General features: G+C 41.6%; 1 protein-coding gene across 3 annotated transcripts in view; it reads left to right on the forward strand.

Moving 5' to 3' along the window:
• The window catches only part of LOC134455487 (zinc finger protein 678-like), a 58,107-nt gene that overhangs the window by 12,111 nt on the left and 22,091 nt on the right, over positions 1-23,905 (forward strand). Inside the window, exons 8-9 of one of the 3 annotated variants that reach the window (XM_063206564.1) lie at positions 2,772-2,874; positions 21,569-23,109. The exons of 1 other annotated variant lie outside the window; for it this stretch is intronic. In XM_063206564.1, the coding sequence (XP_063062634.1) occupies positions 2,772-2,874; positions 21,569-23,055 (1,590 nt within the window). In that variant the 3' untranslated portion in view covers positions 23,056-23,109. Of the gene's footprint in view, positions 1-2,771; positions 2,875-7,036; positions 9,109-21,568; positions 23,110-23,905 lie in introns of those variants that run through there. One more of the 3 variants, XM_063206565.1, reaches the window with a different exon arrangement.

Consider the following 23,905-nt stretch of genomic DNA (forward strand, 5'->3'; position numbering starts at 1 on the left):
GTATAAAAAAATTCCCATGACTGTATAGCATTCAGCACCATTTTTAACTATACAGAGGAGTGAGCAGAGCTTAACCAATTAACTACTGCACCCCCATGCCATTATAGATTCTGACTTTTGGACTCAAGTAAAGTGTACTTTTTGTCAAAAATCTATTTAACAGGTTTAGCACAGAAGTTTGAAATTGCGTTTGACCAGTCTCCAATGTGTAGTTTAACTACATCTTTAAGTAAGGCATTGACAATAATCTACCTACTTGTACATGAATTTACAATTCCTTGTCTGACACATTCATTTACAACATACACACTGACAACACACAATACAATACAACACAACACAACACAACACAACGCAATACCCCCCCAACACACACACACACACACACACACACACACACACACACACACACACACACACACACACACACACACACACACACACACACACACACACACACACACACACACACACACACAGCAGCAGAAGTGCAATCAGTGGTCATACTAGTAAAGTGAAATGTGTAGATCTGTATACAAGGTGCAGGAGTAAAGTGCCAGTGACATAGTGAAAGAAATGAGTACGGTACTAAATCAAGTTAGATGCTCCAATTTCACTGCAGCATAGTATTTGCCATCTGTAACCAAAGGACCATTTCCTATGTCCTCTGGGTCTACAAGTGGATTCCAAAAAAGTTGGGACACTTGGTATTTTGTGAATAAAAGCAAAATGATGCAATTTTCAAAACATTCAATCCATGTGTAAGATGCTCAAGGTCAACATAGCAACAGTTTAAGTGAGGCCAAACAAAATAATTCTTAGGAGGGAAATATGATGATCAATGATTAATGCACATGATGCAGACCTTAACCCTATTCAGACTGGGCTTTTTTGGCATTCCTGGGCCTGGGGGGGGGGCTCTTTTGACCCCCCCTCATAACTCATGAATGGAATACAGTATGACTATGAAACTTGGGGGAGATGATCTTCATATGGATATCTATGAATGATATATTTTTTGTGTAATTATTGGGTATTATGACGTCATTATGACATCATTATCATATTATGCCCAAAATCTCGCCATAATGGATTTTCCAACTAATTTAGGTAATGCACTTAAATTTTAATGATTTTCTGCTTCAAACCACTTAAATGCTCACAAAGTTGTCTGATGCTAATGGAAATAACAAAAAAATATGAAAATATATGGCGTCATAGATATGGTGAAGTGATTTTTGGTCAGACATACCTGTCAGAAAACCGTTGCCATGGCAACAGAAAAAATGATAGAGCTAATCTTTCGGTACCTAACTGTAGCCAACTAAATGTTAGGAAAAGTCACAAAGTTTCGTAGACATAGCTTAAGTCATTAAGGAATTATACGACATCAAAGTTGGTGCGGGCACTTTTAGCCCCCCCCCCAGTCTGGATAGGGTTAAACAGTGTTGCATGCGGCAAAGCTCATTCTAGATGGACCTAGGAGACATGTGAAACTGTCCTCTGATCACAGAATGGAAAATATTTCATCCTTTTTTTAAACCATGGAATCATGCACCCTCCAGGTTATATACACTCACCGGCTACTTTATTAGGAACACCTGTTACAACTGTTTGTTGAGGCAAATTTCTGATCAGCCAGTCACATGGTGGCAACTCAATGCATTTATGCATATAGACATGGCTGATATGATCTAATGCATTTCAAAGCGAGCATCATAATGGGGAAGAGAGGCTATTTTAATGACTTTGAACATGGCATGGCTGTCGGGGCCGAAAGGGTTTGATTTCAGTATTTCAGAAAAGACAGATCTACTGGGATATTCACACACGACCATCTCTAGGGTTTACAAAGAATGGCCCGAAAAAGAAAAAGATACAGTGAGCAGCAATTCTGCTGGCAAAAATGCCTTGTTGATGGCAGAGGTCATTGGAGAATAGCCAGACTGGTTTGACCTGATACAAAGGCAACATTAAGTCAAATAACCACTCATTACAACCGTGGTATGCACAAGAGGATCTCTGATTACACAGCACATCACATTTTGAGGCAAATAGGCAGCAGCAGAAAATCACATTTGGTGCCACTCCTGTCAGCTAAGAACAGGAAAATGAGGCAACAACAAAAAACTATAAGATTGGAAAAATGTTGCCTGGTCTGATGAGTCTTGATATCTACTGCAACACTCAGGTGGAACGGTCAGAATTTGGCGTCAACAACATGGAAACATGTGTCAGCCCTGCCTTTACATCAACATTTCAGGCTGGAGATATAATGGCATTTTCTTAGCACAATTTGGGCCAATTAGTACCTGTTTTTTGTTGGAATGTCACAGCCTACCAGAGTATTGTTCCAGGCAGCTCAGGCAGTTCTGAAGGCAAAAGGGGGTCCAACCCAGCACTAGAGAGGTGTTCCTAATGAAGTGTCCGGTGAGTGTAGAAAATTAATACTTGATATAGTGGTCAGTCTGGTAGACGGCATACATCATGGTAAGGGGATGCAGATGTGTCTTGGTTATGGTCTTCTTACTCATGTAGAGCATTAAAATGAATTCTGAATGATATATATATCATATATATATATACACACATCAGCCAATTCATTAATTGAAAGTCAGGTTATTGGTGGTACTGGTTGTTCCAAACAGATGGATAGGCGACAAAACTTTTGGAGACGGCTGTATATATCATATATTTGCACAGTCCCACAAGGTGTTTAAGTGCTTTGAAAATGTGTGTGGGCTGACCTTTGACCCTCTCTGTGTCTGAAGGAGACTCTAGGAATGGGGAGTTCCACACAGCACAATGGGCTCGACACAGACTGCAGTCTTCAGGATTTCCAGGATGATTCGGGTGGAGAAATGAATGGATATGGTAACTAAACTCTTTCTATTCAAGTCATTCACGGTTATGGGGATATTCACATTGGATGTGTTTTTCTCGGAGATGCAGGTGTATGTTTTATCTTATATTTCTATGATGCGGGATGTTTGCCCAGCATGCCCATCCACCTGTAATGCCCACTATTTATCCTCGACCAATGACGGACAAGGAGGCGTGCCACGCGAGGAGCTGGCAGACTTGCATGTTTCCTCTTGTCGTACACAAACTTGGAGCAGAGGGTTATAATCAGCAAAAAACATTTCAACCTATGCTGTATCATTCACCACAATTGGAATCTCAGCCGAAGAAAGTCCCCTGGATTACCAGTATACTAAATATTAATCGGAAATATTGTTATGAATATGAATGCCTTCTCGATTCTCATTTCCTACTTGGAATTCAGTGGGTAAGGTACAATTCTGGGGCTTAACTCATGGCCGTTTTCTGGTTTCAGAGTGCGGGTGCTAGCCCGTCTCTGTACCATATTATCTGCACTGTGGTTATGCTGTCGCCCTGCCCCTAGTCAGCTGACTTTTCGTAGCATCACGAGCCGCACTCTCCCCGGCACCAGTAACATGATCACCTCCGCTAAAACGCCAATTTTCCCGTCTTAAACTCTAATTTAGTGGCACGACCAGGGACATATGGGTCAATCTATTCTGCCCATAGTTTAGAAGGCTCAGCCAGGCATGTCCCGTCACCATTTACTTACATGCTTCAAGTTAGATTAACGCACGTTTGAAAGCAAGTGTTTTTTCAATAATCAATACAGGTAAGGCAAGGCTGTGTTATTTGTATAGCGCATTTTATACATAAAGGAAATTCATTTGCTTTACAGAAAAGTGATATGAAATAAAGCATGGCAAGCGAGAATAGAATAAAAAAGGAGTAAAAGATAAACACAGGAAAAAGGAGAATAGACAAATAAAAGGATGAAAAACAAGAGTCAATATTTTGGATTTCCAAAAGAAGGCATCCAAGAAAACCTGCATAGTAAAGGCCACCTCACCACACTTTGTTTTGACAAAAGGTAAAACCAGCAAGTTTTTCACCATAGACCTTAGACCATAGACGTCTCCCAACCTGATTTGAACCCAAGTAATAAAGTCTTAAAGTCGATTCTGTAGCTTAATGGAAACCAATGCAGGGACCTTAAAATCTGCGTATTGTGGGCAATTCTTTTTGTTCTTGTAAGAACCCTTGCAGCTGCATTTTGGATTAGTTAAAGCTGTTTGATATTCTATATTCTCTGCTTGTGAAAAGGCTGCTGCAGTTGTCAACCCTACTTGAAAATAATGCATGTACTAATTTGTCTAGATCTCGTTTTGACATAAGACCCCTACGTTTAGAAATGTTTTTGAGATGATAAAAAACAGACTTAGTAATGATTTTCATGTGATTGTTAAAATTGAGTTCACTATCGATAATGACAGCAAGGTTTTTTACACAGTATCCTTTGCTTTAAAGCCTGTAGTTTCAAGGATAATGGCAATCTTTACCATTTCCTTCTTTTCCCAAATGCAGTTACCTCAGTTTTGTCTGTGATTGGTTGGAGAAACTTTTCAGACATCCAGTTGTTGATTTGGTCAATGCAATCAGAGAGATTGAAGGTGGGCATAATCATTAGTTGACATGGCTAGGTAGAGTTGGGTGTCGTCAGCATAGCTATGATAATTTGTTATTTTTTTCTTCGTAATTTGTCCAAGCAGCATATAAAGGTTAAATAGCAGTGGTCCTAAAATGGAGCTCTAGGGCACCCCACAGTTCAAAAACATCAGTGATTACATATGGCTTCCAATGGCAACAGAGACATTTCTTAGTTGTACGCAAGATTAAACCACTCTACTGGCTTGGTCTTTCAGGTACAATTAGGTACAGAGTCGATGCAGTATGTCATGGTCGACAGTGTCAAAGGCCGCACTAAAAGTGGCAAGACTGATGTTTTGCCAGCATCAGTGTTAAGGTGTATGCCATTCTTTACTTGACGAGAGCTGTTTCTGTGCTATGATTGACCCGAAAGCCTGATTGAAATCAAGGCAGCTGGTAGATGACAGACAGGCAGTTCATTGGTTAAAAACAATTTTCTCCATTATTTTGTCAATGAATGGTAGATTTGATATGAGCCTATAGATGTTGAGACAGGTGTTGATATGTATGGAATAGCGGCCAACGAGGTGTCCCGATATCAAGGGAAATAATGGACGAGGCGGAGCGTTCTAAACAGCCCGACGGCGCAGCCGAAGGGCTGTTCGCTTCGCCAAGTCCATTTTCCCTTGATATCGGGACACCTCGAAGGCCGCTATTCCGCTTATCACCCGGTTAACAGCATTTAAGTATTAATTTATTAATATGTTGATCTAAGGCTTCGTGAGAAAGTAGATTCTCCACTGCGCTTGGTAGGCCTACGTTGTTATGGGCACCACTTCTAGTGAGACGCGCGGCGCGCCTCTATCGGAGGCATATAAGGACGCGCACAGAATGTTGGGGTGACTTGCAAATGCGATAGAATTAACGACTGGGTTTTTGACTTGACAACCAGATGCGATAGAATTAGTAACGGGGTCTTGACTAGACAACCAGATGCGATAGAACTAACGACGCGGTCTTGACTAGACAACCAGATGCGATAGAACTAGTAACAGCACTTCGCCAGAAAGTTAGAAAAGAAGCAACTTGGACGCCTGCACGCCCGCATGACATCATAGGTGTCCTGCTACCGGGGAATAAAGGACACCTGCTCAGCCAATCAGAACGCGTTCCGTCTGCTCACTGGGTGATAAGACAGACTTATTGTAGGCTACAAGCACAAATTACTGTTAAGTGTCCCGCTTACAGGTAAAGCAATGTCTCAAATGCAATTACAATTAAGCAATGAAATGATAAGAAAAATAGGTAAACAAGTCGTTCTTACCCCTCCCTTTCTTACCCCCATTCTTATCCCTCATCATAGCAGACTATACGACCCATTAGGGCCCGGCCGACTCCTCGCCCCAACCCCAACGGGACGGGAGGGTGTCTTCTAGAAATTCGCTCTCACTCCTTGATTGCTAATTGACTTCACCTATACTAAAAGCTGTCCTGATGTGTGGGGAAGTCTAAAAGCGATTCCACACCAAGCCGACAGTTTGGTATTGGAGGGCATTGGGGACAGTGAGTAAGAACTGGCTCGTGCGTTTGGGGGAGTTGGAGGACGTCGGTGCTGCGTCGGGAGTCTTTTTCAACATGTCCAGTTGGGTTCAGAAGATTATTTTTAAAAATACCGTTATCATTGGAAGGTTCATTCAAAAACTTTTTAATTGTACTCTAATGGCTGATAACTTGAAAATTATGACTACTGTCATTTCTATTGATTATGTGGAAACTATGAAACTAACCTAATTGTGACGGCTACGCAGAAATCCACAGTATGACCTCAGCCTACTGACAACTGACTCCGTCTGCTCCCCAACTAGGGATTCATTTCCTCCTTAATTGTAGGCTAATTCGTGTGGATAGGCCTACATTGATGAAATAGGATACTATACTGTACAATGTCCAAATTCTTATTCCTTTTGAATGCAGCGCTCATTTCAGTAATTTACACTGGAAGAGCAATCACGCCCCCACCACTTTAAAAAATAAATAATAAAATAGACCTAAATCGTATGAAGATCAAACTTGGTGGTCTGCGATACAAACATATTTTGATCGAAATGAAGAACCAATTGTCAGAAAATGGAACAACAAATTCAACATAGACTATACTTTCTTGTTGTGCAGGGCATGTCACGATATTACTGTATATCTTAACAGTCATGCTAATAAAGCACAATATGGGTTTTAATTTGAATTCGGAACTCCAATGAACTTAAAAGGCAGAGTAAGATCAGACCATCTCCCACCCTCCACGGAGACGGATTCCTCTTCGCTTTTGCCAGTCTGTTTGACAGAGTCAACAGTTGGCCTCGCCCAGGCTAGCAACTCTAATCCCCTTCACTATACACACTTGCAGTAGTTGTGTTATCAAAATGTGAAACGCTGTGATAATCATTGAAAAACTTTAATTACAGTATTACACTACTATGACATAACACACAGTCTCAAGTAATACATCACAACTTCATCATTGCCATTGTTGCTAATTAAAGCCATTGTGCTCATTTATGTATAACAGAGAGTAAAGAGGATGTTTCCGGTGGCGTCCCGGCGATGGATGAGGTCCCATTGGATAGCACGAACGTCAGAGGCGGACCTGTTCACCAGTGGTCCAAAAGGCAAACTCTTCTCGTGGATCTCCGCCTTACACCACCAGACCTCCTCCCTCCCTCCCCTGAACAAAAGAGTACACATAATGAACATCTAAATGACACAAATCAGCAAACAGCCAACATTAAACCTGAAAACACACACAGCTGTGACCAGTGTGAAAAGAAGTACTGTAGCCTAAAAGCTCTCCTGAAGCACAAAGTCTTACATGATCGCAATTCACAACAGAATCCCATCACACAAGAGGTTCGCGAATACAGATGTGACATATGTGATAAAGTATGTACCAATCTACGTTCCTTGCAATCCCATCAGTTAATGCATGTGGAAATGAAGCCTTTCATGTGTATAACATGTGGGAAATGCTTCAATCGGTTAGGAACTCTGAGGGGGCACGAGAAACGTCATTCAGGGGAAAGGCGTTACCTGTGTGATCAATGTCCTAAGGCCTTCTTTAAGTTGGCTCACCTGAAACAACACACCCAAATTCACACAGGAGAAAAGCCCCACAAATGTGACTTGTGTCAGAGGAGCTTCAGCCAACTCTCTAATCTCAGGAGACACCAAATTTTTCACGCTGGCGCGAAACCGTTCGCTTGCGTGGTGTGTTTGAAAGGTTTCTCTCAGAAATGCCACCTGAAGCTTCACATGCAGATGCACGGAGAAGGCGAAAAACCTTTCAAATGTGAAATCTGTGGGAAGGCCTTTGTTTATAACTTTGCTCTCAAAAATCATATGCTAAAACATGAGGGGAAATTTGTGTATAGATTGGTAAATGGTAACCCCATAAAATGTCCTGTTTGTGGTAAATTTTTTAGTAATCGGGCTGTGCTAAAAAATCACACAATGCTGCATTCAGGACAGAAACCGTTTAAATGTGAAGTGTGTAACAAAGCATTCATTCAGAAAATATCTTATACCCAACACACCAGAATCCATACTGGAGAGAAGCCATTTAATTGCTCCATGTGTTCAAAGCGTTTCCGTCTGAAACAGTTACGTGACGCACACATGCGCATTCACACGGGAGAGAAACCGCACAAGTGTCAAACTTGTGGACTGGCCTTCACTACATACACTAATTGGAAGAGACACATGCGTGTTCACACTGGTGAAAAGCCGTTCTCCTGTGAAGTTTGTGGAAAGCGGTTTAATCAGCACGGCCACCTGAAGACTCATATGCAAGTTCACACTGGGGAAAGGCCATATTTCTGCGAGAGGTGTGGCAGGAGGTTTGGCTGTCATAGAACCTTGAAAAAGCACAAGTGTGTTCCTTGTTAAATTTCCCTAGAAATCCTTTTGTTCCAATAAAATGTTCTGAATTGAATCTGAATTTGAAATGGATGTCAGCCTCTTAGCTTATCTCAGAAATCTGCCAAACCAAACGGTTAAAGCAATCAGCTGCTTGAATGTATAATGAACTGTAATATACACTGCAAGTGCAGTTATTTTCAAGTTTATCTTTATTTTTATCATGTAAGTGTAACCTGGCTCTCACCAGATCGGCATGTTTCGGCTCAGCTTTGTAAGTGACTTGTGGATCTGGGTGATGCTGAGGGAAGTTGGAGAAGCCATGGTGCCATCTTGTTGCCTTTTCAATTACATCATAAAGCCCCAGCAAGGCAGCACTTCAACTGCAACAGTGTACATTCCATTATCCAACGTTTCGGGGACTTTTCCCCATTCAACATCCAGATTGCAAATGTGAAAATAACTTTGAATTTTACTTTGTGTAATAATTTTTACTACTGTGTGTACATACTACAGTTATTTTCATGTCCATTTCATGACATTTCCTCAAACAACATTCTGTTTTGAAAAATTGTCAGTTTTGGGATTTATCCATGTTATTTGAAAATGCAATGTATGTTTTGAGAAATGAGCCAAACCAATGAGAACACAGTAATATATTTACAATAAAGTCAGTAACTGTAAAATGTCCTTGGTAGAATTAATAAATGGTCTGTGTTGTCAAATTCATTGGTTTCACTCACTTTCTCATTTTTATACCTAGTTGAAATCTGGAAAGTCCCATCGGAGCCCTGCACAGTGTATGACAAGAACCTGTTGTCTTGTCAGCTTGGGGTTTTGTCTACGCGCCCACTGTACTGTTGGTGATATTGTTTAGAAGAACATACTACTATGTCACTCAGAATTCTGTGCCATGTTCCCTAAAAAACGTTATATTGGGTTGCGAAGGGTTAGTCCAAAGAAGGTGGATCTAACCAGAAGCGTCATTTTGTTTCTTTTCCGGTATCCACTTTATGTCGGGTGAACGCCCCTTTAGGAGACCTTCGGTTAGGAGACCTTCGGAGTCCTGAGGTCGAGAATAAATGAAGTCCACTTAGCGCTGTAGATGGCGGTAGCGCACGTCTTGTGCAAACACCTCAAAAAGAGAAGAAGAAGGAGGGGACAACGCCCCCTTAGGAGACCCAACTTGAGCACGCGCTTTTGCATTGAGTGGGCGTGTTTTGCGTTATCTTTCTCTTATCCAGTATTTTTGGTTAGTCACTGCTGTCAAGGCGGGGTTTCGCGATCGGAGGCAGCCTCTGATTGTTTGGAAGCTGCTGTCACTCAAATGTTGTCCTCACTTGTGATTGGAGTGAAACAATATAACTTCATTTACAAAGCATATGAAATGAATCTATTCTGATGTAGCCTACTCACGTTAATGAAGTTGGTAGGAATACAGAAACCGCTACAACATCTTAACCATTTTAACCACGCACCACACTGGTCCAATGCAACTTCCAATGTTAAACACCTAGCCACTTTGCATTTTGGGATCCCTGGCTGCGCGCGCATTCAAGTAGAATCAAAACAAACAAACCAATGTATACCCCTCACTGACTTATATAAGGTGCTGTTCATACATACCCGGGTATTTTGATATACAGTATGAAGACCAACCCCTTCGGTTGTGCCTTTCGTTCACAAACAAACAAAGGTTTTCTTTCTATAAACGAAGCTCCAAAAAAACTCAAAAGTGGAGATTAAAAAAAAAATCTCCGGTTAGCGTTTGTATATAAACAGAGATAAACGGAGACTTCTACTTATGGCGTACAGGCTTAACGTATTTATGACAGCTCTCAACAGCATATTTATGCATATTTGCCTTTGATGTGAACGAAAATATTTTGCTAAGCGTAGAGAAGAAAAGTGTTTGTTTATCAAAATACCCAGGTACTGTATGTATAAACAGCACTTAAGTCAGTGATACCCCTTGTAAGTACACCATTCTGATTCTGCACTATCCGCTCTGCACATGCTCACCACGCAAGGCTGCACCAGAACCAGAGCCATACAGAGGGAGAGTCGGGCAATCTCCACTGTGTCATAAGGCCGACTTCCACATTAGCAAAATTAGCTGTTAAGCGTCTCAGAACTGCTTAGGGTTGCGAATGTTAGTGCCTAGAAGTGGGCGTAGCACACAGCAAATGCAACGCGATGCAATGCAGGGAATATGACAAGACTTGCTGTTCGTAGTAATAACTTCAGATAAACATCACAGATGGTAAAACTGTTGTGATGATCATTAACGAGACAGTTGATAGTTTACATATTTGTGGTGATTACCCCACTGTATAGTTCGTTAGTCCTTATTTTTGGCTTTTAATGTGGTGGTTTTATGTTGAGTCTATGGAAAGACAGCCGCTTTAGGCACGACCTCGATCTCGTTGAAAGGCGGGGCTGCAATTTAATTCCTGGTCGTCCATTTGCGCAACTCTCCCTCTGTATGGCTCTGACCAGAACCATAGAGAAGGAGAGTTGCATTTAACATTTAATACAGACTGACAATGCTGCAAACATTTTTTTTTTAATGTCCTCTTATTTACAAAAACACTTTTTAACTCCCTGTGATACAATTATATAAAAAATAGAGACAAACTAGAAGACAAACAATGAAAGTCACCGTCAATTCCAATCTTTTTGAACCGTAACATATTTTAAAAAGCCATCTGCGTTAACATTGGCCCAGTTTTATCCATCAGGCCGATGTCCGATGTGTTGAGAAATGTCAAATATCGGCCGACACCGATACATCTGGCCGATACATCGTGCATCCCTACTTGGATTAAATAGAGCTCTTCAGCGTTGACGTCAACTTGTATGCGGCGTTTGGACTTCCGGTTCGATGGCGATTTTTTACATTGCAAAACGCCATAGAGATTCAGGTTTGGCAAAAATATAAGTTGCACGGCAACAACGAACATTAGCGTGTCCCCGCATCCCTTTCTCATAGTGGAACGGATCGTATCATCATGTTGGTGTATTCACATATTAAATCATGACGATTATAATTCAATATTGCTAACCCCTTTCTGATCATTAAAACTTCCGAACTACATACTTTCCTTTGGTTGCCATGGGTACAGCCCTCCGCACGTACATGCCGTTAGATACAGGCGCCGCTTCTGTAGTCGCCGAAAGCTTCCGGGTTTAGCATATGGACGCAACATCGTATTTATGTCGAAGTTTGACACAAAATGATCAACCATGTCATACCTACAGCCTATTTTTAACACCCTCGACAGTTTGCGGGGGTTCGCTAAGCGCGTGCTTGCACTCGGAGATTATTTGAAATTTACCCCTATTCATTCCCAATGGAGGCCGGAAGCCGATACGAACCAGGAAGTCCTTAAATGCTAACATGAAAGACTACAATCTACTACATGCTTCCGCGTTACTGAAGAACTCTATGGGGCACCTAAGTCACGCCCTTCTACTTCCGATCTATGGGGCTGGAGCTCGCAAAATTTTGAATGCGAGTTAATGGAGCGAGTCAAGCTAAATCCTCATCCCGTTTGGCATGTGCTCCGGATTTCACATATGATGACAGTGCATTTGAAAGGTTTGGATTTGCGTCGTAAGACCACTCATTTATGGCACGCAAGAAGCGTTATTTTAGCTTTTGTGCAAAACTGTGTTGGAGACTACACGTGCGCCTCGCATATCTGACGTGAACCGAGGCACAGCCAACCCTACCGCTGCACCGTGGCTTAAGTGGCTGCACGTCGGACATGCGACGTCTGTTGTGTAGTCCAAATAATTACACATTTTTGCACACACACAACTCAAAAATCGCTTGCCAAGTGAAGTCAGTAAGCACACCAGTGGTTGTTATTAATTCTGAGGCACAGCATATGTGTGATCGAAGGGGAAATGCGAGGTGGGTCGGAAAATAGCTTTGATCAGTCCATTACAGCCCAGTCAAAAGTTTTTCCGTTGCCAGCCCCACAAGCCGCCCGGAAGGGGTGGAGACTTAGGTGCCCCATTGGGCCCCATTCATTTAAGTCTCCGCCGATGCCCCTAGTGGAATTCTGGTGGAACTGCAGCCAAAAGGGCTGTCAGTGGGCCTTTCTCAACACCTAGGACAGTCTCCTTCCAAGTGTATCAGCCTAATTATTCACGCCCAGTGATTGGATACTCTTTGGTGAACTCTACAGAATATCCAATCACTGGGTGAAACTAATAAAGAGTATCCAGTCACTGGGTGTGACTAATTAGGCTGATACACTTGGAAGGACACAGTCCTAGGTTTTGAGAAAGGCCCAGACTATGATTCCGAGCTCTTATTTTGAAAAACCGGTCCGGAAGGAAGTCTCGTTGAAACGCTTTTAGATTTGGATTGTTTACTTGTGGCATGTTCCTTCCAAGTGACAAAATGGAATTGTCTGATATTTTTAATTCAGAGGTCCTATTTGTCATGAAAGAATTAATCAACACAGCACAATTGGAGATCGCCAAAGTTGTAATATCATGTAGCGACGGAAATGTATCGATGACTACAGAGGGAAACAACAGCAAACTTATGTGTACGCGCGAAGGGCAGAAAAATGATATGGTAAGTTTGGGAGATACTAGTGTATTATTTGCCAGACAGTAAACATTGTCTTGATGACCTGTGTTCTTTACAAATAATGTTGCAGGTAGCATTTCGCATTGCCCATCTTTACGATTTCATTACACCGTTAGGCGAGAATATAGTGTGTGTCTGTGTTCCCACAGCCAATTGGTCCCACATCACTAAGATTTTATTTATTCTTTTTAGGCCTATTGGTTCTCTTAGTTTACTTGGAAATGTGGGAACATGGAGTTGTAGAGCATAGGGCTTATATCTGAATAATTTCGTAAAACTGGGGGAACATGGAGCAGCAGGATTAAGCTGGGATCATTTGGACTGCGGGACCAATGGGCTGTGGGAACAGCTGACCCCAGAATATCAGCCTGGGAAATACCATGCTGCTTTGTACAATTGTTCCGATGTGAAAGACATCTCACTTGTGATGTTAGCAAGGAAATTATGGCACAGCTTTTAAATAAGCAAAGCTGCAAAGTTATGTAGCCGATTCTCTGCAATTTGCCAAAGTAAATATGGGGTTAGGCAAATGTTGCTTCGAAACCACTTCCACATCTGAAAACGGTGACCATGCACCCATCTACTATCGACTATCAGAGGGAGGGAGACTTCAGGGTAGGCTACTTTCCAATATGCGACCTTGCGTCCTCCACTTGGGCGTGTGGCCTCACGTTTATATTTACGTTTGCCCGCTGTGAGCCTGGTGTGGTATATGCAATGTGCCACAACCATTTTCGGGGGACTAATCGTCATTCACCATCCAGTTTGCAAATGAGAAAATGATTTTACAATTGGGCTATTGCGAGATACTGAATATAACGCCAAAGAGCTGGAGTAATAAAGAGGCTTCAAAACACGCCCACCCAATGCAAAAGAGTGGAGGAGTGTGCTCAAGTTGGGTCTCCTAAGAGGGCGTTGTCCCCTCCTCCTTCTTCTACTGAGGTTTTTAGATTAGACTAGATTACTTTATTGGTACCCAAGGGTAGATTTGATTTGCAGTAAAGTGAGCTTCGCTCATACAAAACATTCAGGACATAGGACACACATAACATACAAGCAACCCACAATGAACATATGGATATGGATAATACCAAAAGTGACCTAGTGCATCCTATCAAAGAGACATGGTGTCACATAAAGTGACAGGGGTACTAAATAAGAATAGATTGTTAAATATATGATAAAAAGTAGTATAAAATACATGATGAGAGGTGTTTTGCACAAGAAGTGCACTACCGCCAACTACAGCGCTAAGGGGACTCCATTTATTCTCAACCTCAGGACTCCGAAGGTCTCCTAACCGAAGGTCTCCTGAACGGGCGTTCACCCAACATAAAGTGGATACCACTTGGGTATGTCTCTGTATAATATCTCTGATAACGCTGTTGTCAGTGATGCCATCACAACATATTAGCCTACTTCCTGGTACGAAACCAAAAACATAAGTGGAGGACGCAAGGTCGCATATTGGAGTTCACCTTTAGGGTGGGATTACAACCTGCAACCCTCTCATCTAAAGGTGCACTGTGTAATATTTAGGGCCCGAGCACCGAAGTGCAAGGGCCACCCTCTCGGTGCGAAGCCCTATTGTTTTTCGAAAGATTCTTCTTCTTATTATTCTTATTATTATTATTTTTCTTCTCCTTGTTTAGTAGTTTATTTCCGAATAGAAATTCAGGCTGCCCATTCGCAAATGTTACTTTCATAATTTTTTTCATTTCTATTTTTTACTAATGCTTGTTACCACCAACATCAACTTTTAAGTAGTTGTTATGCCAGGGAAATTGCACTTTTTATACATGGAAAGGGGGATCTTCTCAATGTCAGCCATTCTGAATTTCCAGTAGTAGGCATTTTGGCAGCATTTTTACTGTAACTTGGTCATAAGACATAGTTTATTACTTAATAAATATCCCTGAAAAGATACAAATTTAGCAATAGACAAAAAGTGTTCACAGCTTATACTTGCTGCAGAGCTATTGAAGCACTATGCACAATTACGTATGAATTTGGGGGCAGATAGACAATGAGGCTCTGCTCAAACATTTCCGCCATTATTTCACCCCACCATAGCCTGGACACTCATCTGGAACTAGGCCTCTCTCGCTCACCTAGATTTTGTCATTCACACGATGGGCCTTGTTGATATGACCCACAGTGTTCTGTGCATTTAAGTGGACTGTATGGCCTGGTCTTCTTTGTGAGTTTACTGTGCTGCTATTTTTATATCCTGTAGTTTATAGAATACATCACACATTGGTCTCATATACACATTAGCCAGAAAGCTGCTTTTCCCCCTGCTGATATTTCTTCACCTTACTTTTCAGATACCAGTTCTCATTTCCTCCATACTGGAAATGTTTGGATGTGAGGCTATACGCAAGCTCAACAGAATTTTTACAGAGTGCTGTGCTGCTTTGCAAAAGGAGTGCAAGCAAACTAAGCAGGAGAACAACAGCCTGAAAAGGAGGCTTAAGAATATGCAGAAAATGCCTAAGAAGAAGGTTAATATCAAGGAGCGGCTCTTAGCACTACGAAAGGCCAATTCTTCCTCAAGATGTGCCCAAAAAGATTCACATTTGACAGCACCAGCAGCACCTTTAACACCATCACCAGGTAATATTTATATACCGATACTAAATGTGTGCATGTATTGTATGTTCCAATATGCATGCATGGATGCTTGCATTCATCATGCCTTGTTCTGTATTTATGTACGAAATGTATCCATGTACTGTACTGTATGTATGCCATCATTTTGCCTTGTTCAGGGTGGAAATTACTGTACTAATGTTGAGTTTTTATGATTGTTTCTGCTTTCAGGCTTGCGACCCAAACCATCACCAAAACAACAGGAATTACTCTTAGTCAAAACTGCAAGTGCGCCAAGTGGAGGGACTTTGGAAGGGGTCAGTCCAGCAATTTCATGATAAAGTTGAACAACACATTTTTTTTATATAGAACCTGTTAGACAAGGTGTAGAAAGTCATACTAAGCCCAGCATTGCATGTGGTCAATGAGGCCCTGATCAGAATAGAAGTTATTGGCATGTCTCTGTCTGGGAAGGGCTAAACAGCCTTCTAGCATGTTTTTGTGTTTACTTATTTGTGTACACTTTTTGTGTTATTTCTATCTGCAAGTTAAGTTTCCTTGTTCTGAAATGTTTAAGCCAGACAAAGATGCAAACCATGATGAATGATTTAAGAAAAAGTCTGTATCGAGCAAACAAATAATTTTTAGCAGCACTGTATCTTAAAGGTATTTTGTTTTGAAGCCATTCCTTTGAGAGGGTTATTCTTTATAAATTCAACCAAAACCTGCATAGTTACGTCTCAAGTTCCAGAAATATCCCCACGATTTCCTTAGGGACACGGCACATGTGACTTACAATTTTTTTGGTGAAGAACTTTGGCTTGAAAATGTGTGTGAGCTGACCTTTGACCCTCTCTGTGTCTGAAGGAGAGTTTAGGAATGGCGAGTTCCACACAGCACAATGGGCTCGACACAGACCGCAGTCTTCAGGATTTCCAGGATGATTCGGGTGGAGAAATGAATGGATATGGTAACTAAACTCTTACTATTCAAGTCATTCACGATTATAGGGATATTCACATTGGATGTGTTTTTCTCTCAGATGCAGGTGTATGTTTTACATATATTCATATCATATGGGATGTTTTTGAAAACATTGCTGCCATTTTTCGATGGTGCTGTCTCGCACGCATTTCCATACAACAGGGACTAGAACTCGGCCGTAGGTATGATCAGCTGCTGCAAGTAGCCGCGACAACACCGTGCTTTCACGCCATGGTGAATCTAAGCTAAAGAGTCCTAATCTAAACGATAACAGTTATATTCATTACTCACTTGGCAAGTCGTCTTGTGAATATTGAATATAGGCCTAGTAGTAATAGACCTACAGCAATGTTTCTCAAACTTTTTCAGGCTGAGGACCACTTTGCCCCCCCTAAAAATGTTCAGGGACCACCTGTCAACTGAATTGACAGTTGAGGGGTGCTTATTTGACACTGCTAATTTCGATGCAATGTATTCACTTTACAAGGCTGCCTTTTTATGGTGAAAATAATACTTCAGCTATGTTTCGCTTTGTAATTGTGTTACAAATATACCCTATTTCTAGCTAGTCTTGGGAAAGTAGAAATCCCCTTGCGGACCACCTGAGCACTGTCGCGGACCACCAGTGGTCCCCGGACCACACTTTGAGAATCACTGACCTACTGTAATAGTAGATTTTAGCCGTACCTTCCCTCTGCCTGACTGAAGTGCATTCGCAAACCAGGAAGCAATTAAGTGAACATTAGGCCCGTCGTCGAAAAAGTAGGCTACTTTCTGGGGATGTTTATCATAATTTCTCAGCGTGCTTCATTTAAAGCCCCTAATGAAAGTAAAGCTCCTCTTGCCTGCATGTCCAGGGAGCCACGTTGGTCCAGGCGCATGCCATGGTAAATAGCGTAACACAGCTCATTCCTCCCTCCCCTGAACAAAAGAGTCCACATAATGAACATTTAAATGAAACAAATCAACAAACCGCCAAAATAAAGCCTGAAAAACCACTTAGCTGGGACCAGTGTGGAAAGAAGTACAAGCACCTAAAATGTCTTCTCAAGCATAAAGGCTTACATCATCCCAACTCAGAGCAGAATACCGTCACAGAAGAGCTTTGTGAATACAAATGTCAGTCCCTCCAGTTTTTCGCGATTCAGCGATCGCGTGGATTCATGCAAATTCAATGATATTCCGCGTAATTTCACGATGCCGCGTAATTCCTGTAAAGCCGCATTTTTCCCGCAAAATTTCAACATTCTGTGGAGTTTATTGATTTATATTTTCGTCAAAAAAATAAAAATGTGACTACAATACCACCGGAGATGAAAACCAATACGAAGCATTTTTGTTAATATGTCACTGAAACATTGAAAAAGAATTGCCTGCTATTTCGGAAGTCGCGGCCCTCATCTCAGCTGTTCCGCGTCTCTCCTCCCCTCCCTCAGACATAGGCTACACGCAGGCGTCGGTGCTGCACACTCAAGACCTTTTTTTTTAACAGCAGTAGCCTACTTTTCAGTGCAATCCTGGGTGGAAAAAGTATTGTTGCCCATGTAGCCTATCCATACTGTCGCACAGTAGCAAACATCTTACGTTAGGCTACATGTTTGCGGAACTTCTCCACTCTCCCCTGTCGCTTTCATGAGCATGCTACCCGACGGTCGTTGTCTGATCTTTTTTCAATGTTCGCTAATGTTTGTAATTTAAGGGTCTATGTCTATGCGTAGGCACAAGCCTTCTGATAACAATCACTGTAGTGCCGATCGCAAAGGTTTCGGAAGTGTGGAGTTTTGCAACTTGTTTCAGTCAAGGACACAGAGATAGGAAGTGAACGGCTCTTCCACGCTTTCACTGTGTTATTGCAATAAAGTCTTGCGAATCCATGCAACCATGCACACAACCATGTCAACGAGAGCGTGTATGCCATCACAACTTTGCATCAAGCAAATAATATGCAACAGCTTGCAATAGCCTACGAGCACGAGAGAGAGAGAGAGAGAGAGAGAGAGAGAGAGAGACGCGTCTTCCAACAGGTGACATTGTAACGCTTGCATACAGCCTGGCTACTGTACCCCGCGACGCTCTTCATTAGGCCTAGTGGTAGGCTATACCCACAAGTATTTTTTCATAACACGCTGTCCCGTTTTCCCCCGAAGTCGTTCTAAAATATTGACAGAGATTTATGAGTGTCGCGGCCATGATTTTTTTTTACACGGACGCACTGGCTAATAAGACGCTCTGACAGCTTTTGACAATAGCCTATTTTATTATTCTATTATATAAGTGTGTTTCTGAATCTCTCTCTCTTTTGTCTTAAGCCTGCTTAGACTGATTGTGGTTTTCAGTTACCAAAAAAACCCAGAAAGGGATGCAAAATCTTTGCAAAAAATGAGGAAATGCCGCAAAATCTTTGCAAAAAATGAGAAAATGCCGCCACAAAATCAGGCATTTTGACCGCAAAAATCACAAAATCCCAGTGCAAAATCCTGGAGGGACTGAAATGTGACATCTGTGGAGTCCTCATCAAAACGGAGTCCTCCTCAAAACGATACCAGTTACTCATTACAGTGTTTCCCATACATTGAGGAAACTATGGCGGCCCGCCATAGTTTAAATTTGGCCGCCATAGTTTACGAAAATGTAAAAAAAAAAAAAAAAAATTTTTTTTTTTTTTTTTTTTTACTTTTTTTTTTTTTTTTTTTAAACGATATCCGTATAGACTCTATATTGGTTAGATAAGTAGTCCCACGGTAACACAGAAAGAGGGGAAAGCATTAGGAAGTGACCGTAAGGGTATTACAGTTGATTCATGTGTGCACACGTGTAACATCGGGTGAGTAACAGAACATGTGCGCAACGATGCGTTATGACACGCCGATATGCGAGGATCTTCGTCCAAATCGCTAGTCGCATGCATCATCGCTAACTGCGTTTACATCGCGTGCCGCGTGTAAGGGAAATGTTAGTTGTTGACATGTATGGAATTCACTTCAATTTGTGCTGTTTCTTGCTTCAGTTGTGGACAAAACGATTGGCCAAACTCACAATAGAAAGCCTTTGCTGTGCTACTGTCCCAGAGAGCTGAAAAAAAAAACCTTCATAGAAGAAGTCACACTTAACAGGGGTGTTAACCAATCCAATGAGTTCTCTCATTGCTCTCTCCCTCATTGCTCTCTCTCTCTCTCTCTCTCTCTCTCTCTCTCTCTCTCTCTCTCTCTCTCTCTCTCTCTCTCTCTCTCTCTCTCTCTCATAGTAGCCTACTATTTACCCATAACAAATGGTGAATTTCTGAGCCCTTTTTAATTTGTAGCCTATACCACCGAAGGCATGATAATGCTTCATCATATTTTAGAAATAGGGCCTATGTGCCTTTTATATACCAAATGTTTATCATTTTGAAATTGTTTCAGTTGTTTATGACTTGTGTATGACTGAAATTATCTCTGCATACTATCAGTGCTGCATTGCTTTGTAAAGATAGGCTATTCAACACACTTTAAAAACACACTGAAAAGATACGGCCATAGTAGCCTACTGAAAACATTTTGTTCATAATAATGGTGATTAATAAATGGTGGTCTTAAATTTTCATACTGACATCCTTGAATTTGACTTGGTAGATCACGGCAGAACATCAACTTCAAAAGTAACTTAGATCTTGGTTAAAAAAAGGTTGGGCACCCCTGCTATAGAGAGAACCACAAGTGCTTGAAAGACAGGGATCAAAAGCCTAGTCAAGTTGTTGTAGTTTACTTGGGTTTGGGAGCAATATAAAAAACCTTCAGAGAAGGGACAGTTGGGATGAGTTTACTAACACTCCCTAGGCTTTGTTTTACAGTTGTAATGAGTTTGGTGACAGACCTTCATTGACACAGCAGAGGAGACATCGGGCTGCATATAGAAATTAATGTGTAATGAATGTGAATATAGACATAAATGTGTAATGTTGTTCAGCCCTTTTAATGGGAGGAATTTGGACAAAAAACTGGCCCTGTGACCAGCACCCCTCATGTAAAATGTGTACGCCTACAGATATGTGTGGGGGGAAAAAGGCATAGCCTACCCTCTAAGACCCCTTTTTTTGTCTCTGCGTTAAACAATTTCACAGTGCTCTTAAAATTCTTATCTCTGCTCCTATTTTGTTTTATTATTGTTTCCCAGACCCCTGCATGAGGGACGAATGAAACTGTGTTGTAAACAGAAATTATTCACTGTACTGCATTTTTTGACAATGACAATGTACTACTATTATACATGTACAAGTCATGGGTAAAATCTTATGTAGCCTTATTTCTCAAAATATAAATGGCTGAAATATAGGCCCAGGCCTACAGTTTCTCCATGCGCCAAATGTCATACTGTTAGTCATTGTTTTGCCGTTTTGCATTTACGCTGCAAAATACAACCCCCCCCCCCCCCCCCCCAAAAAAAAGGCCCCGTGTGAGAAGACCCCCCCCCCCCCCCCCCCCGGACAAAATAAACCCGGGCTGCCCCCATAGTTTCCAAAATTTCTGTGGGAAACACTCATTACTATAGTCTTGTGAATTGTAGGCAATTGGATTTTGAGGTTGGACTGTAGAGCGTAGGTTTTAGCCGTGGTATTTGGAGCCAATTCCCTCGTTAAAGTGCATTCGCAAACCAGGAAACAATTAAATGAACATGAGTCCCGTCGTCAAAAAAGTATACTTTCTGGGGATGTTTATCATAATTTCTCAGCGTGCTTGGCCCCGTGAAATCTAATGAAAGTAACGCTCCTCTTATGAAAAGATGAAAAGGCTGTTTTAGTGTGCCCTGTGACTTTTTTGCATGGTGCGTGTTCTGTATTTCTCCCGTCTTTTGGGTCCAATGTGAACAGATCCCAAGTAGTTTTCCTGTATGTTAGCCTCATCATGTTCACCGTTCCATCAGTGAAATGCTGTAATAATCATTGTTAAGATTTAACAATGGTAATACATTAAGATTTCACCACTGCCGTTCTTGATAATTCAAGTAATTTTGCTAATTCATGTTTAGCACAGAGTCAAGAGGATGTTTCTGGTGGTGTCCCGGCGATGGATGAAGTTCCATTGGATAGCACAAACTCCAGAGACGGACCTGTTCGCCAGTCATCCAAAAGAGACGGACCTGTTCAGCAGTCGTCCAAAAGACAAACTCCTGTGGTGGATCACAGCCTTACACCAGCAGACCTCATTCCTCCCTCCCCTGAACAAAAGAGTCCACATAATGAACATTTAAATGAAACAAATCAACAAACCGCCAAAATAAAGCCTGAAAAGCCACTTAGCTGTGACCAGTGTGGAAAGAAGTACAAGCACCTGAAATGTCTTCTCAAGCATAAAGGCTTACATCATCCCAACTCAGAGCAGAATACCGTCACAGAAGAGCTTTGTGAATACAAATGTGACCTCTGTGACAAAGTATGTGCCAATGAACGTTCCTTGGAAAACCATAAGTTGGTGCATCTGGAAGTGAAGCCTTTCACTTGTTCGACTTGTGGTCAGGGATTTACTGCATTGAGCAGTCTTAAAAGCCACAAGCTCATCCACACAGGAGAGAGACCTTACATGTGTACAACGTGTGGGAAATGCTTCATTCAGTCAGGGAGTCTGAGGCTGCACGAGAGACGTCATTCAGGGGAGAGGCCTCACAAGTGTGATCAGTGTCCCAAGGCCTTCTTTAGCTTGACGTTATTGAAAAAGCACAAAGCACAGGTTCACACAGGAGAAAAGCCTTACAAATGTGATCTGTGTGAGCAGAGCTTCAGCCAACATAGTAATCTCAAGAGACACAGATTGGTTCACTCTGGCGTGAAATCGTTTGTTTGTGTGGTGTGTTCGAGAGCTTTCTTTCAGAGGTCCGCCCTGAAGCTTCACATGCAGATACACGGAGAAAGCGAAAAACCTTTCAAGTGTGAAATCTGTGGGGAGGCCTTTGTTTATAACTTTGCTCTCAGAAATCATATGCTAAAACATGATGGGAAAAGATGGCAAAATCCTGACAACCCCTTGAGCTGTCCTGTGTGTGGTAAATGCTGTAGTACTCCAGCTGCGCTAAGAATTCACACAATGCTGCACTCAGAACTGAAACCGTTTAAATGTGAAGTGTGTAATGAAGCATTTGCTTATAAAAACATTTATACCCAACACACCAAAATCCATACTGGAGAGAAGCCATTTAATTGCTCCATGTGTTCAAAGCGTTTCCGTCTGAAACAGACACGTGACACACACATGCGCATTCATACAGGAGAGAAACCGTACAAGTGTCAAACTTGTGGACTGGCCTTCTATTCATACACTAATTTGAAGAGACACATGCGTGTTCACACTGGTGAAAAGCCGTACTCCTGTGATGTTTGTGGAAAGCGGTTCAATCAGGCCAGTAACCTGAAGGCTCACATGCAAGTTCACACTGGGGAAAGGCCACATTGCTGCGAGAGGTGTGGCAGAACGTTTGCCTGTGTTAAAAACTTGAAAAAGCACAAGTGTGTTACCTGTTAAATTTACCTAGAATCCTTTCGTCCCAATAAAACGTTTTAAACTTTGAAAAGCACAGGCGTGTTCCTTGTGTAATTTCTTTTGACATCATGTAGTCCCAATAAAACATTCTGAACTTTTAATAGTCATTTTAATTTTGATTCTGAATTTGAAATGGACGTCCCATCATTTCAAATCTGCCAAACCAAACTGTTATAGCAAACTGTTATAGCTGCATGACTGTATAATGAGCTGTGCTATATAGGGCTGGGTATTGCAGCTATGTTCCTGTATCGATTCGATTTCGATTCTGAGGGTTTTGAATCGATTAATCACGATTCGATTCGATTCAATTCGATTCACTCCGAATCGATTCAATCCGTTCCCTTTTTGGTGCAAGGATTTCCCCCAAAAGATGCTGTTGCCTATTTTTATATAAAAATGTCAAAGGGCTTGACAGTGTTAACAGATTGCTAATTTGTAATAAGTAGGCCTAGGCCTAATTGACTAATACCTACTGGGTATTTTCCATAGACCTAAATGAAACAAAAAGAACATGAAGAAAAAGAGCAAAAAAATCAATTTTGTGCCCTGTGAATCGATTATGTGAATTTTAAATGATATCGATCGATTATCGATTGAATCGATTATTTTACCTAGCCCTAGTGCTATACAATGCAGAGCTCAGCTTCGTAAGCTACTCAGACTGACATCATGTAAAGGAGTGTGTATCTCACGCCAGTGCTTTCGACGTTGAGGTGTGACTCTTGCAAGTTAAGTACCTCAGCGCCGCAGGGGCAAAACTGTGCCTAAATTTAACTTGTCGCATGCCGTTTTGGGGCACCGCACAAGTCAAGTGTATTGCACAAAGGCG

The sequence above is a fragment of the Engraulis encrasicolus genome, chromosome 9 (genome assembly GCF_034702125.1).
Source record: "Engraulis encrasicolus isolate BLACKSEA-1 chromosome 9, IST_EnEncr_1.0, whole genome shotgun sequence".
NCBI classification, from domain to species: domain Eukaryota; kingdom Metazoa; phylum Chordata; class Actinopteri; order Clupeiformes; family Engraulidae; genus Engraulis; species Engraulis encrasicolus.